Source organism: Drosophila santomea, chromosome 2R (genome assembly GCF_016746245.2).
Source record: "Drosophila santomea strain STO CAGO 1482 chromosome 2R, Prin_Dsan_1.1, whole genome shotgun sequence".
In the NCBI taxonomy this organism is placed as follows: Eukaryota; Metazoa; Arthropoda; class Insecta; order Diptera; family Drosophilidae; genus Drosophila; species Drosophila santomea.
The window spans coordinates 10,197,058-10,212,977 of record NC_053017.2 but is presented as its reverse complement, the minus strand read 5'-3'; the positions used below and the strand labels follow the sequence as shown (position 1 = coordinate 10,212,977).

Sequence of the window (15,920 nt, the reverse complement as noted above, 5' to 3'; positions counted from 1 at the left end):
ATTCAGCATTCTGATTTCCCGATTTGTTTTGTCAAGGGGCGCCTGTCGCCAGTGAAACAAGAAAGCAGCTTCGGTTGCAATTATTTATTATAAATGCAAAACGGGAACGGATCCGCACGGATCGTTGATTAGATTACGTTTAAAAACACATACAAAATAGATAAATCCACATCGAAAATTGATATTACAATGAGGCACTGGAGTACACAAGGAATACCTTTCATCGCCAGGCGAATGCTCGGGTGGGTGGGGAGTTAGTATAGGGTGGAGAGTACAGGAGGTTCACCTGACCACTACTATCTAAAAGTTAGCTAAGCTGCATACTTTCAGGTATGCAATAAGTTGAGACTTGTCCTAGAGCCGAACTTCGGGCTTGGCCCATCCACCAAAGGCACGCTCCAATTCCTCGGCAACGGCCAAACAAAGACGATCCTGGTTGAAGTTGGCGATGATCTGGACGCCCAGCGGCAGACCCTCGCTGCCCAGTTTGCCCAGCGGCACAGCGGTGGCCGGGAAGCCCAGCACATTGACAATACCAGTGTAGGCAAAGTTAATAGGTCGTGTGATGGGCTCATTGTGATATGGAGCCACCGTGGGATGCGTAGGGTAGATGAGCACTCCGTTATCGCCCAGCAGGCTTTGCAGCTCTGCCCTCAGCTCATTTCGCTTGCGCACCAGGTGATCGTACTTTGGGGATCCATGCTTGCACTGCGCACTATCCATGATTGCGGTTGACAGGCCAATGAACGTGTGCTTGGAGGCACCGAAGAACCATTTGAAGAGCTCCAGGTACGTGTTGATGTCATGATTCAGGTTACCTAGCTGGTACGCGAATCCATGGCCACTGTCGTCGCGCATATTAGCGAACCAGATAGCCGCCGACTGACGGAAGTGGGGCAGCTGGATACGCTCTACTTTTTGATTGCCGAACTTTTCCCTTAAATGCTGCGCCACGCGGTTCATGGCCTATAGCAAGAAGAAGTCAAATGATAGAGTTTGAACAGCAGCGAAATTAGCGAAACTTTACCTCTCTCAAGTCAGGATCAACGGCGGAAACCAAGCGACCGCCGCCATCGGACTCCTGGTAAAAGAACTTCATTTTGGTTAGGTCCACAATTTCGTCCAGATTAAGCAGGGCAGCCTTCTCGCCCGCCATAATCTTTAGCATGGGTCGTAAGTCCTCGGCAAATCGTGACATGGGTCCCAGGCCGAGAAAGGAGTTCTGCTCTGCACTGAATGGCGCTGGGAACTGGCCCACATTGGAGACGACCAGCTTGCTGGGCTTGTGGCCAAAGATGCCATTGAAAAAGGCTGGCATGCGAATGGAGCCGCCGATGTCGGAGCCTAAGCCACAGGCAGAGGCAGCCGCCGACTGTATACAGCCCTCCCCACCGCTGGACCCGCCCACAATGCGGTTCGTGTCGTAGGCATTTCTTGTCCTGCCGTGCACCGTATTGTTGCTTTCCCACCACATGCACACCTCGGAAACATTTGTGAGGGCGATGGGAATGGCCCCTGCCTTGCGCATCAAGGCTATGGCGTCCGCATCCCGCGCAGCTCGTACATCTCGACGTTCGAAAAGTCCAGCTGTGTGAAGCATGCCTAATTTCAAATATATGGGTGATTAATAGCAATGGTACTGATTACAAGAAGCTCATGAGAGCTACGCACCCTTGACGGATATGCAATCCTTGGTGGTGATGGGCACGCCCAGGAAAGGCTTCTGCTTTGCCAGCTCCTCTGCGCTGTATTGGCCAGACTTGACTAGGGCATCAGCTTCGGCTGCTTCCTTGAGAGCTTGGTCGTAGCGCTCATCCACGACACAATTTAGAATGGGGTTCACCTCCTTGATGCGTCGAATAAAGGACTCCAGGACCTGAACGCTGCTTAGCTGCTCACAATGAGATTGTGTTAGGTGTTTTATAGAACCAACAACTACATGCACTCACCTCCTGGCTGCGAATTTTCCTCGCCAACGATGTGGCCGACTCCAGCAGAATGGCATCTGTGATCGGGGGAACACTCTCGCCCTTTTGGCCATAAATCAGTCGGAAAACAAATCGAATGCAGGCCTGCAGAATGCCGAAAATGTAGCCACCAATGGCCTGGGTCACAGATGCACTTTGGGCCATTTTACGGGTTCTAAGGAATGTTCGCCTGAAGAAGCTCAACTACTTGGAATCAGAATTGGAACTGCGGGTGTTGGTAGTCGTGCACTTTGCTCTGGCCCATGTGTTACTGCTCTGGAATGTTGAAACGAGAACAAAAATGACATTCATGCATTCAAAATTCATGTTAAATATGCTTAAATGAACTCAGAAAGTCACTAAGTAAATTTAAACCGGTTTATCAGAGATCTTTTGTGCACTTTTATAAACCATTATCGAGCAATAGGAAAAAACACTCACAAATCGGTTGAAATATAAAAGTGGGTCAAAATACCACGTTCTGGATTTATGATTGGCAATTCAGTCATTTAAGCTGCAATTACCTTTATGGATATAATGAGTTTTACGCAACCTGTGCAATATTTCCATGAACCAGAATGGAAAAGTTATATTTTTATGTGAGTTTAAAAGCATCACTATTGCGGGTGGTAATCAAACTGCAAACGAATTTCGAATTATTTATCTACAATTGATTTTGGTATTATTAAAATAAAAACTTCTAAATAAAGTGTTTTTTACACATCTGAGGGCAATCGATTTATTTGCGTCTGTGCCGACACATCATTTAATAGCCCGGCCATTAACTGGGGTGTCCCATTTCCAGATAGGCCGAGTCCACACCTGGGTCTGACTCATGGATGGATGGACGGAATCATAAAAGCAGCGCAGAAATTTGAAAAATTCGAAACCGAGAACTTTGTTCCAAAGTGCATACATATGAGTAGGAAGCCGCAAACATTTCCATTGGATCAGAACAAACAAAGGTACTTGAAAGTTTGCTAAATGTCGGCAAATAACGACCTAATATGTATTGGGAAAAACGTGTGGTGCTCCATGGCGAGGAAAATCTAATACTTCGCTGTTCTGGAAAAGGTTGTTTAAATAAACGACTCTACTGTTCGAGCCGTAAACAATTCGCTGTTTACGGCAACGAACAATGGAAACTTTTAAGGCACCGAATACATAGATATATGGTTTATATAGGCAGCTGGAATCGGGTCAGTATAATGTTCAAGGGCCATATGCTCGGCCAGAATCGGGATTTACTTCACTATCTTATCAGGAGTGTGCCTCAGACAGCTAATTCGCTGCTTAACCACGAACAGATAATGGCACAAAGAGCCTCAAGCAGGCCATGGAGAAGGAATAGCCCAAAATCCGATCCCCACCAGCTCACTGAACCGCCAGGGCGTTAACTACATGTATATCCACACCAGTACTCGCAAACCAACTGATAAGCAGAGTGAGTCACAGGTCGCAGCTGTTTGTTTATGCCAGTTGTTCGTTGGCTACAAAAAGAGCAACAATTGAACTATATAATTTGCACAATCCGAACCGAGCTTCGTGAATGATTGGTGGAACTCAAAGTTCCCCCTGCCTATCGCTTAGCGCTTCTCTACATAATAATAATAACAATATGTTGTTGGATTTGATCATTCTATTTGGAGTTTGCTAATTGAACTGCCAGACACTCGAATGCAGGGAGTGCATTGTAATCAAGTTCGCACTTTCAAATTGCTGGTGGGGTTAATATTCAAGGGGAGGGCGCCAATTTGTCTGCCCGTGAATTTGAATAACAAACGAATAAATGGATAAGATTGCTTACAGCATGCTATATGAAGTTCAAAGTGCTCTGTTAAATGAATGTTTTAAATTGGATTTAAATTGGTTTTTTGCCCAGAAATGCAGAGCAGAGTTTGAAGAATTTCAATATTTCTTATCTATTGAAATTCTTCAAACTCTTAACTTAATTTTAGTTTATATTCATTACATAAATGCTTTTAACCCTTTAAGGTGGGTCATCTTCTTGAATTCCCTCTTAATAATTAAAGATATTTCTTGAATTGTCTTCAAAGCTATTGTAAATGTTTTAATTAATAGGAGGATATATTGCTTTTATAAGCCATTAAAAGTTTGCAACTGCTTGATCGCAAGAAATCAATTGGAAAAGATTTTCCTGCTGCAATATAAATCTTGTTTGCTTCAGTCGGTCGAAGTTCAACGGGTGGAGATGCGGGACGATAATGAACCCCTAATCGGGGCTTTAAGTGGGCAATCCGATAAGATTAGCCATAAATAATAGTGTACTTGTTGCTTAGCTCGATTTTGGCTCAGTAGCCAAACATTCAATTGCAAATGACTCCCTTCTCAGAGCAATATCCAATTGGAATGTCAATCCAAGTTGCATGACATTTCTAATTAGAAAAGAGTCGGCGGGCCATTGATTTCCAACTGGATGGTGTGATACACATACATACTCGTAAATATGTTTGCATGTGTACGCAAAAGGTGGAAAAGCGAAGGTTGCGACCGGCGAATTGACTTGAAGGCGGGGGAGGTAAAGGGGCGATAGAATTCCCCGGGCGTGCGCCAGTGACATCATTTCGCTATTTCCCTTTTAATTTCCAGCATATGCTCTGTTTGCAACACAAATTCATCAAGTGTCATTTGGCGCTGTGTGTACAATGTGCACAAGTATGTGTGAGTAAAGTTTGTTTTCTTCAAAAGGAAACAAGCACAACACATCAACAACCAATACAACCGATGACGTCACGAGAGAGCCTTTATGTTTTTAAGATTTTTAAGGATAAGGATAGTAATAAATCGCACATTATCAAAGTTTAAATTGCCTATAACGAAATAACCGGTTAGGGCGTATTTACAATCGCACATACACTTTGGAGCGGCACGTAAACAAAGGGATATAAAGCGCGAGATAAGCAGATATACACACACAGAAGAGTCTAGTTCTCTAACGCAGTGCCAAACAAACACTATTATTTACCCGCTTAGCACAACTTCAGGTCCGATCAGATGGGCGATTTTTTTAAACCTACTGGTCTAGAGTGACCGTGCTCGCAATTCTGGGAAAAAACTGAATCGGCTGCGACCAAATTATCGATAACAAAGGTGGCATTATTACTACTAATTTGTTAATTTGCTTTAATTAAAGAAGAGACTAAATAATAATATCAATACAAAAATAGGACATAATTAAGAAACATAAATAACATGTATTAACTTAAATATAACTTAAATGTTGTTATTCACAACATATACAAAATAAGGTTGAAGAAAACTCAGTGCGTATTATTACATTAAATATTTATTAAATTGTTTTAGCCTGGACTTCAAACACATGAAAATCTTTAAGTGGAATCAAAGATTTAAGAGGAATATTTGGCTTTGATGCAGATGCGCCGTCAGGTGGAGAAATACCATTTAAATAGGTTTAGTATTTTTGGAGCCTTTTGAAGTACCCACACTGAAGAAGTGTGGCAACGCCAACCAAAATTCGAGTTTGACGCTTTTAAAAATGACATTCTAAAACATTTGCTGCCTGAAAGAGAAGTGAAAAGGAACTAAAAGTCGGGTAGTATTAGTGTAAGGAAATGAGCATAAAACAGAGCCTGGCCCTCCAGCTGGCGGAGGCGCAGCTGACCAAGCTGACTAGCGATTCGGAGGAGATTCGTCTGCGCGCGCTCGACCAGATTGAGACGAGGTTCATCCGGTGCCTGCAACTGGGCGAACCCATCCAGTTCAAGCCGGTGCTGCTGCTGAAACAGCTCATTCGCTGGTTCGGGTACACACCTCCACTGGTCCCCGATCGTGTGCTGGCCATGATTATGGAACTGCTCCGATCCGAGTACGCCGCGGCTGTGATTCGCAAGATTCCCTACGAGCGCCTCAAGACCGAGTTGGAGAAGGTGCGCCGCGTGCTACGCAATCTGGAGTCCAAGCGGATTTGCGAATTGCTGGACGATCTGAGCCTGCTGCTCCTCGAGAAGTACAAAATAGACCTGGTGACGCCGAGCGCCTCCAGCCTTAGTTCCATTGACATCACCAGTCAGGAAACTGATTCCGCAGCCATCAGCTCGAACCAGATGTACGCCAACCTGAAGCCGGAAGATTACGAGCCCGCCTGGTCGCGTCCGGGCCCGGACGATGTGGCCAGCATGAAGAGCATGATCGATTTGCCACGAAATGGCGTCACCAATGCTCTTGAGCTGCACGTGCAGCTCACCCATCTGATCATCCGGATGGGCGACTACCCAGTTGAGTACTTTCTGCAGTCGCCATTCGTATTCTTGCACCTGGTTCAGTTGCAAATGAGAAAAGACGGCTGCTTGCTACAGGTAAACCGGGCACTAATTGCCTGGTTGAGGCAGCTGCAGCAACGCATCTTGCTGCGCCGAAATACTCTAAGCTACGCGGCCAGCTTCGATCCTCCTACGCGCCCTAAGCAACTGAAGGTAGGAAGCGCCTTGGAAATCCTGCTAAACAATTGCACCACTCTGATTAGTCCGATACTGCTCAGCTGCACAAGCGACAACTGGCACATTATGGAGCTGACTGTGGAAGTTGTCCGGACCTATGATGTTCTCAGCTCAAAAGTTTCTTCCGTGGGCACTGCGCGGATCGCGGACATCGTTAAGAAGCTGCTGGCGTACTGTAACAGTGTAGAAGGCAGCAACATGACCCAGCTGCTGAACTCGCTGAGGATTCCCCGCCTGCAATCGCTGATCTTTAACGGCCTGCTACACGATACGATGGCCTTAAATATTACTTATGACGCAAACCTGGACCGACGCTACGCCAAATCGCTCATACAACCTATTGTTTTGGACAGCGCTTACCTGTCTTGCATGCCCGATCGCATGAAGTCGCTAAGCAGTCTGATTTCGTCTTTGTCTTCTGAACCATCAGCAGACGAGCAGCAGTTGATCAAGCTGAAGCGGGCTTATAGCGTAGCCCTCAACCAACTCCACCAAAATACGAAAGTGACTGGATCGCTGCTAATCCAGAAGCACAGACAGGTGTGCCTTGTAATCGTCCAACTGGGCAGTGAGACATTAATAAAGCAGCTCTTCAACGCTATTGTAGAGTGCACTTCCTTTTACGCGGACAATACGAAGCTAAGAAATGATGCGGAGGTGCTGCTTTACACCCTCATTGATTTACCTGATTACAACCTTCGTACATTGGTATACCGTTTAATGCTAAGATGCAGCATGGCCCACTTTCATGCTTTTATGAACCAGACAGACTATATGACGGGGTGCAACAGTGCGGATCTGGCCGGTCAGCACATCCTAGGCGTGCCAGTAAACGTCCAGCTGTTACGCAGGGTGATACTTCAGAGTTGGGAGACAGATGCATCGGAACACATGCGGCACTGGTGCGTCGACTTTTTCATAATGATGATCAAGGTAATCTCTATGCTACCTGAGGAGGAATTCATCAACTCTTTCCAGCTGGTTCTCTCCGTGCTGCCCTTGCTGATCTGCAGGTCGGTTACTCACGAGCCATTGCACAACGTATTATGGTATTTGTTCGAGCCAGACACCAGTCGTTTGGAGCCACCATTGATACTGCGCGGCTACGTTTACTTCATGTTCCACCCGATTATCGAGATTAGGAGCGAGGCCACCACTAGAATCGCTTACGTGATGCAATGTCAGGACTACGCGAACAAATATAAACCCACCTTAAACGACGTTCCGATTGAGCAGCTTGCCAACGATCTTAGCCTGATTCCGCCGCCAGTCAGTTATAAAAGCATTTTCATCGAATGCTCTGATGAACAGTTTCAAGGTCAGCGCAGCTTGGATGCCCTTATCCGATTGCTCCAGGCCAAAGACATAAAACCAAATATCCGAAAGTCAACGATGACTCAATTGAATGTCTTGCTCCAAGACTGGAGAGCCTGTGAAGACTTTTCGACAAAGGATGATGGATATGGACTCATTTTGGAGACGCTGCACAACGCTCTGAAGAAAGACAGCGACAGTAATCCTACCGACATTGTGCTGCCCACCGTAAGTATCCTGATGAAGCTTCTGTTCCATAACGCCGGATTCCGAAATAAAGTTGCGAACACCTATGAAGTATACATGTGCCTGCTGAGGGCCCTATTCACGTTCCCCTATGAGGCACAGTTGCGCCTGGATGTAAGTCTATGCCTGTTCCAAATGCTATTCCACAATTTTATCATCTCCACTGAGGACAAACTGGTGTTGGATGTGGATTTGGGCTCAATGATTTTGCCTGTCACCTATGAATTGGAAGCCAAAGTCGTACCCACTGCTGCTACCGAGGGATTGGCCTTGCAGCAAAAGCTGGAGGACACCCATTTCGGGGGAGACAAGGTGAGAGCTGCACAGCATTGGCGACTGTATACGGCCTATCGCGTTTGCCAGGGCCCATCCAGAATTACTTTATCGTCTGTGCAAGCTGTGGACATCAGGGAGTCCCTTAAGATAAAAATGCCTGACTTGGCATTAGTAAGAGCCTCTGACTTGGACGAGCAGCTGGGTTACCAGCTTGTAGTAGCCGAGAACTGCAGCAATCACGAGGATCTGCAACAAATCGTGACTGTTATTCAGCTATTTCTCGTGGTTCTGCGAAACTTAATAAGTGAGCCGGTGGCCGAGAACTTGTGGAAGGTAATCCATAAGTACATCCGCTTGGCGCCGGGCAACGAAGCGGATGGCGAGCTTTACAAGTCGCTGCTGGACCTGTGCGTAACATGCATTCGCCTCTGCCAGCCGCAAGTTATGGCAGGACTAAGCTACGCTCTTGAAACTGATCATCATCACAGCTTCCACTTACTCCTGCACGATCGCCTCATCTCGCTTGATAAGCTTTACCTGATCAGCCAGTGTCTGATGCAGTTGCTCATCAACGAGCTCAGTGATGCCCCGATGAACTGGCATGGCAAGTTCTTTATGCAGCTGAGTGCCTTGGCCAAGACGCATTTTGAATTGCGCCAACTGCAGCACGTTCGCTGCATGCTTCGCATCCTGCGGTTGCTAAGCGAGCGGGATCTGAAACTTAGTGATCTTCAATTGACGGTAAGTACTGGAAGTTCTTTATCATCATCATTAAATATTTATATCTTACTTTGCATTTTTGGCCGCAGAACTACTCTCAGCATTTCATCCAGTTGTCCAGCAATTTGCGGACCTCAACGCAAACCGGGGCAGAGTGGCAGCGGGACTGCTTGTACATTATCTGTCAGCTCCAGATGCATCTACTATATCAGCAACCCAAGGCCACCACCAAGGCCAGTATCAAGAGCGAAGTCGGAGCTTCGCATAAGGTCTTGCGTTATTTCTTAACACTGTGCGGGCACGGCGACAGTGAAGTGCGTGCATTGTCCTGGGTGTCGATGGCCAATTGGATTACTAGCTGTGGCTCAGAGATAGTAAATATTCTGCCTCGCCTGGACTTTCTTCCTGGCGGACTGCCAGCTTGCTGTTTAACCACGTTGATGGATGTCCACGAACAGATGCTAGTCAGGGAATTGGCCGGACGAGTATTTGTCATGCTGATGCCGATCATTGGTGCTGAAAGTAGCTTTGAGTTGTTGCGAAATCATGACTTCCTGAAGACCGCCTACAACTCGATTAAAGCAATTCACGATACTCCCTGGATGTTCGAGGAGCCAGTTGGAGAGCGGCATTCGTGTGAAGTAATTAGCTGCTATGTTGCCATATGCACCAAGATGGTGGCCCTTAACCCTGAGTGGTGTGCCACGCTGTGCGGGCACAGCTTCATGACTGGTCTCAGTGATGTGATGAAAACACTCCAGTCCCAGGTCCCCTGTTCGATACCCCTTGTGGAACTGTGTGCATCACAAATTTGTGAGTTGTACTCGATGTGCTACAGTGATAACTTTGAGTTCCTTCAGAGAACCATCTGTCGGGACTCCGTGTTCATGCAGAATTATCTAACGCTGATCAACGATGTGCTGAATTTGGAATGTCCTGAATATATGGTGATTCCACTATTTAAGATGTTTCTGATATTCTGTACAGACTCGAATTCGAACTCATTTCTTATCGACCAGATAAAGAATCAGCCATCCTTATTTATGGATTTCTTCCTGTTTGGACTGCACGTAATACTTGTAAATTCGTCATTTCAGCGCTTTACACTCTCGACTCTAGCGCTTGTGTTCATCAAAGCGCAAACTGCTGCGGATAATAAAAGCATGCTAAGAGAGTTGGAGCAGTACGAGTTGCCATACAATGATCTTACTGATAAGGAAGATTTTGGAATGAATAACAAACACGAATTAGTTTCCAACAAGAAGCAAGTTAAATCGCCATGCATGCAGAATAACTCGAACTACTCGGAGGGTGATAAGCAGAGTCCAAACCATGCGTCCCAGACCATCAATGCGGCTATCCTAATCTACCATCGCTTGGACCAACTCTTTGACCGGTATTATCTATCCAAGAGCTTTAACTTTTTGGAAACCCCTGTAGTGGGTCAGGTGCAGGTTTGTGAAGCACTTGGTGGATTGCTCAAGGTCTCGCCCTGGGCCTTGAAAGCATCCGGACAACTGAAGCTACTGGACCGCGTGGTGCACATTCTGGACAATTTTCTCAATGACGAAAAAATTGGAAACGCCGCCGTCTATGTGAAGCGAGTGGGTGCCCACAAGGCGCAAAGTATCCTTAGTAATCTCTTGGTACTGATTAACATGTTATCCCACTGGCATAGTTCGCCGAATTCTGTGATCACCCAGTCGAGTATGGCCACGAAAATGGTCAGAATCATCATCCGCATTTGGCCTTGGTTATCGCACTCGCAGCACTTGAAGAAGATTACCGTCCAGCTGATTATGTTCCTTACGGAGCACTCCTTCGAAATGTGTAAACAGATTTCGCTGCTGCAATCAGGACATGCCCAATCCCTGCTACATCTAATGGCTCGCGTTGCTGACTTCGAAACCACCAAGAAGGAGAACCCGAACAAAGAGCCGAGTCTGAATATGGTTCCCGCTTTGAGAGTAATGGGAAACTGCTGTTCCTGCGCCGAGGGTCGACTGAGTTTGTCCAAAATGAATTTGCTGGATATGTTTGACACAATCCTTCCTGCAAGTCAATCCTCCACGCATGCCACCAAAGTGCGACCACCTGTATTGATTGCATGGCTCGGATTCTGGGAGGTGTTTTCCCGGTACGACGTGGGAGGTAAAGCTTGCCATCTTCAATCCCTTATAAACACCGTTCGGCGTACTCCGCCATTGAACCAGAAGCGGGTCCTGTGCCTTCGTATACTTCGCAACATGTGCTTCTTAAATGGCAATCGCACCCAGCTCGTGGAGCTGGCTGACTTTATCAACCTGCTTCGCGATATTTTGGAACTGAAAGTCCAAAAAGAACCCAGTTCGGAAGATCAAGAATTGAATTCCTTCGAAGAGCACCGCCTAGCTGTCCTCATGCTGTGGAAACTTTTCGGCTTCGGTGCCAAATATAAGGGCATGCTGCGCGGCACCAAGCTCTTCAAACTGCTGATTGGCCTCCGAGTGGAGTTGTCGGTGGTTTACTCGCAGAAAAAGAATAAATACACAGGCGTTCCCTATGCGAAAGATCTCGCCGAATTGCTGGAGAAGCTGATGGAGTCGATGCGACAATGATCGCGGACGGACTCACACTGATCAAGTACAAATTGATAGGATAGCTATAACAGAATTGTTTTTTTTTTCTTTATAATATGTAATTTTTGTAATGGACGTTTAACTAGACTGTGAAATGAGAATGGTAACTTTTTCTGTCGAAATGTACAACCGCTTAATTTTGTTGTAAGAAGCGTATAAGAATTTTAAGTTTGCCCCATGTCCTTAAATATTAAAAAAAAAATAAACATCTGAAACATAACTGATTACTCTGATTACTCATTGAACTACCCTAATATGGAGCTTATTAGCCATTTTGTGGTCTCAATAAGATGTGGTACTGAAGTAGCCCAAGACGAGAATATGTGCAGCAACCTCATATGGACATAAAGATTAGATTTCCGCTCGAGGGACTGGCAGTGACTGGGTAAACAAGCGTGCCAAAAACAATTTTCAAATAGTTTAAAGTGATATAAAGATAGTAGTCCATAAATCTTGCCATTTAGATACCAAACTGGCAAAACCAACTGGGAAGCAACTGGAAAGTATCCGGGGTGTTACTCACATTCTCGTTAGCATCGAACGCTATACGAGTATTGCATGCATAAACCGATTTATCTTTATGGGATTCAAAGTGCGAATCACTGCTGATAATATCCGTCCACCTTCAACTTTCGGTGCCCCAAGTCAATGGCACTTTCAGTTCAGTCCCGACTGGCCAAAGGAACTGTTCGACTTCCGCGACCGACCAGAAACTTTAAATAGTCGACATGAAGTCGAGGGAAAAGAATGTAAATTTTGATTTACAAAATCAATACGTGGTAATTAACCCATAATTGCCTTTCAGGGTTCTGCGGATAGTAAATCGGACGTGGCCCTGGTCAATGTTTTGTCGCAGCAAAAGCAGAGGAGGCATAGATTGTCCTGGTACTACACACCATCCTTTCTCCTCCTGTGGGTGGCCCTATTCTACGCAGTGGTATATCCCTTATACCATCGCCTGCCGGAAAGCGTCCTAATATCGCATGAATCGAGTAAGCCTGGCCAATTTGTGGCGGAGAGGGCGCAGAGATTGCTCTACAAGTACGACAGGATCGGGCCCAAGGTGGTGGGTAGTGTGGCGAATGAGGTGACAACGGTGGCCTTTCTCGAGGAGGAGGTGGAGAACATCCGGGCAGCAATGCGCAGTGATCTCTACGAGCTGGAGCTGGATGTCCAACACCCTTCTGGCGCCTACATGCATTGGCAGATGGTGAATATGTATCAGGGAGTCACGAATGTGGCTGTCAAGATTAGTAGCAGGAGCTCCAATAGTTCGTCCTTCCTGCTGGTCAATAGTCACTTTGATTCCAAGCCCAGCAGTCCTGGTAAGCTCTCACATCCTGCTGTTTTCTTCAACAAGGATCAAAGATTATACGTAATTACTGCTGCTTATAGGTTCCGGAGATGATGGCACTATGGTTGTGGTCATGCTGGAAGTCCTTCGCCAGGTGGCCATATCGGACACCCCATTCGAACATCCCATTGTGTTTCTTTTCAACGGAGCTGAGGAGAATCCTTTGGAGGCGTCACACGGCTTCATTACCCTTCATAAGTGGGCGGGAAACTGCAAGTGAGTGGTTGTATACCCTGGATTTTGGCGGAAATAACTTCAAGGATAATTCTGCAGGGCTCTTATAAATCTGGAAGTGGCCGGCAGCGGAGGTCGTGACCTCTTGTTCCAGAGCGGACCGAATAATCCCTGGCTCATTAAGGTATGTATGTACCCATGACTGGTCGGTTTGAAAGCTTTTTGCCATGCTCACGGTTATCAGTTTATATACATTCAAAATCATATTTGTTTATCGAATTTTTAATGGTTAATGACGGCAATCGATGATGGCGGGATGAAATTGCCTTTGAAGAAAGCGGCATTTATGGACAAACGCATATTTATTTTATTTACTCCCCATAGTACTATTACCAGAATGCGAAACATCCGTTTGCCACCACAATGGCCGAGGAAATATTTCAGTCTGGCATTTTACCATCAGATACGGATTTCCGTATCTTTCGCGACTACGCACAACTGCCAGGTGAGTTGGTCACGCGAATGCCTTTCTGCTTTCCGCATTAAACACGTTTTGCTTAAAGGCCTCGACATGGCACAAATCAGCAATGGCTATGTATACCACACAATATTTGATAATGTTCAGGCGGTGCCTATTGATTCCCTACAAAGTTCTGGAGAAAATGCCTTATCTCTGGTGCGGGCTTTTGCCAATGCTTCCGAAATGCGGAACCCAGAGGTGCGTCATTTATGGTTTTTGGGGAATTACCACGCAAATCTGTAATTATTGATACTAATTATTTTGATTTGCCAGGATCACAGCGAAGGACATGCCGTTTTCTTCGACTATCTGGGCCTATTTTTTGTGTACTACACTGAAACCACTGGCATAGTCCTCAACTGTTGCATTGCCGTTGTCAGTTTGGTTCTGGTGGGCTGCTCCCTCTTGAGGATGGGTCGTGAGTCGGATGCCTCTATTGGCCGAGTGTCCATGTGGTTCGCCATAATCCTGGGCCTTCATGTGCTGGGAATGCTCCTCAGCCTTGGGCTGCCTCTGCTGATGGCAGTTATGTTCGATGCCGGAGACCGATCCATGACATACTTCAGTAACAATTGGCTGGTGATTGGGCTGTTCATCGTTCCAGCAATTATTGGGCAGGTTCTGCCCTTGACTCTCTACTACACCCTAAAACCGAATGTGAGTTGCCTGCACTTGCCATACCCAATACATATTACCTTTTATGACATCCGTTGCAGGACGAAATCAGCCACCCCAACCACATACATATGAGCCTCCATGCGCACTGTGTGCTTCTGTCTTTAATTGCCATTATACTCACGTCTATAAGTCTGAGGACTCCTTATCTGTGCATGATGTCCTTGCTGTTTTACGGAGGAGCTCTGTTGATCAATCTTCTAAGTACTCTACACGATCGAGGTAAGTCCTGGCGAAACGACTACCCCACTTAGATTGGTAACTAGTATTTACGTGCAGGATACTATTGGGTGCTGATGGTGCAGGTCCTGCAACTAGTGCCCTTCCTGTACTTATGCTACCTCTTCTACACTTTCCTCATGGTGTTCTTTCCCATGCTGGGGCGCTTTGGGCACGGCACTAATCCCGATCTCCTGATCGCTGTGATCTGCGCGGTTGGAACGTTCTTTGCACTGGGATTTGTGGTAAGAAATGGGGCTAGTCATGAGCTAAGAGTGCATCTAATTCATGGTTACCCAGGCTCCTCTGATAAATATGTTCCGCTGGCCCAAATTGGCGCTGCTCGGATTGGGAGTAGTCACCTTTATATTCAGCATGATAGCGGTTTCGGAAGTGGGCTTTCCATATCGGGCCAAAACCAGCGTGATGAGAATTCACTTCCTGGTACGTATGCTCCAATGCACACCAGGTCCATTCCCAATAACACTCATATTTCTTCAGCACGTTCGGCGCATTTTCTATGAGTACGATGGCTCCGTGAGTCTCAGTGATTCTGGCTACTACTTCGACTTTCAGGACCGTCGTCTTTATTATCCACTGGAGAACACCTCGGTCAATCTAACTGGCTTGGCTAGCACCTCCTCTGAGTGCGATAAGTATCTGATGTGTGGAGTGCCTTGCTTCAATCACCGTTGGTGTAAGACTCGCACCAAGAGCCATTGGTTGCCTCGCGAGCAGGAGGTCGCCATTCCAGGAGCGACGTCACTCAAGCTGCTTAGCAAAGCTGTCTTGGACTCCGGAAAGGTGGCCAGGTTTGAGTTCGAGATGTCGGGGCCACCGCACATGAGCCTATATATTCAACCTCTGGATGGGGTTGAGGTGGAGGATTGGTCCTTCATTCGGAACATGCTGGATGAACCCGACACATACTCACCGCCATATCAAATATTCTTCGCCTATGGCAAGGACAGTTCTCCCTTAAAGTTTCATATTGATTTTGCAGTGAGTTCCACCACCTCCTAGATACCTACTTGTAAATTGCAATAATGCTCTTCTTCATAGAAATCCTCGGGTGACTTCAGCACTCCAACCTTCCAGCTGGGATTTGCTGCTAGTTTTGTTAGCTACGATTTTGATCGAGACGCTGCTGGCCTGAAGTTTATAGCCGATTTCCCCGACTTTGCTCACGTTATGGAATGGCCGACGTTGTATGAACGTTATATATTTTAAGTTGGTGAACGTATGGCACATCTTGCTACCTTTTGTTTGCACCAAACAACGCCTCTTTTAGCTCTAAACGTCTAGATTTAAGTCTTATAATTAAACGCACAAGTCCTAAATCGTGCATAGAGAACTTAC

General features: G+C 46.2%; 3 protein-coding genes across 4 annotated transcripts; 2 read left to right on the top strand and 1 right to left on the bottom strand.

Annotated features, from left to right (window-relative positions):
- Nucleotides 1-69: 69 nt before the first annotated feature.
- On the bottom strand, nucleotides 70-5,031 carry LOC120445931 (fatty-acid amide hydrolase 2-A). 2 transcript variants are annotated; one of them, XM_039626592.1, is made up of 5 exons: nucleotides 4,954-5,031; nucleotides 1,950-2,243; nucleotides 1,672-1,891; nucleotides 1,028-1,602; nucleotides 70-966 (listed from the first exon to the last, which is right to left on the bottom strand). In XM_039626592.1, the coding sequence occupies exons 2-5, from the start codon at nucleotides 2,130-2,132 to the stop codon at nucleotides 355-357; spliced, it is 1,590 nt and encodes a 529-aa protein (XP_039482526.1). In that variant the 5' UTR covers nucleotides 2,133-2,243; nucleotides 4,954-5,031; the 3' UTR covers nucleotides 70-354. The 2 variants fall into 2 exon arrangements, with proteins under 2 accessions (XP_039482526.1, XP_039482527.1); XM_039626593.1 differs by having other exon boundaries at nucleotides 4,844-4,975.
- A 416-nt stretch (nucleotides 5,032-5,447) lies between these two features.
- Nucleotides 5,448-11,816, top strand: LOC120445136. Its single transcript, XM_039625287.2, has 2 exons — nucleotides 5,448-9,022; nucleotides 9,091-11,816. Exons 1-2 carry the CDS (start codon nucleotides 5,561-5,563, stop codon nucleotides 11,596-11,598), a joined length of 5,970 nt encoding a protein of 1,989 aa, XP_039481221.1. The 5' UTR covers nucleotides 5,448-5,560; the 3' UTR covers nucleotides 11,599-11,816.
- Nucleotides 11,817-12,285: 469 nt separating this feature from the next.
- LOC120445730 (endoplasmic reticulum metallopeptidase 1-like) lies at nucleotides 12,286-15,919 on the top strand. Its single transcript, XM_039626300.1, has 12 exons — nucleotides 12,286-12,368; nucleotides 12,425-12,944; nucleotides 13,015-13,189; nucleotides 13,247-13,331; nucleotides 13,532-13,652; nucleotides 13,711-13,865; nucleotides 13,941-14,324; nucleotides 14,384-14,564; nucleotides 14,622-14,806; nucleotides 14,862-15,005; nucleotides 15,063-15,563; nucleotides 15,624-15,919. The coding sequence occupies exons 1-12, from the start codon at nucleotides 12,348-12,350 to the stop codon at nucleotides 15,789-15,791; spliced, it is 2,640 nt and encodes an 879-aa protein (XP_039482234.1). The 5' UTR covers nucleotides 12,286-12,347; the 3' UTR covers nucleotides 15,792-15,919.
- The last annotated feature ends 1 nt before the right edge of the window (nucleotide 15,920 follows it).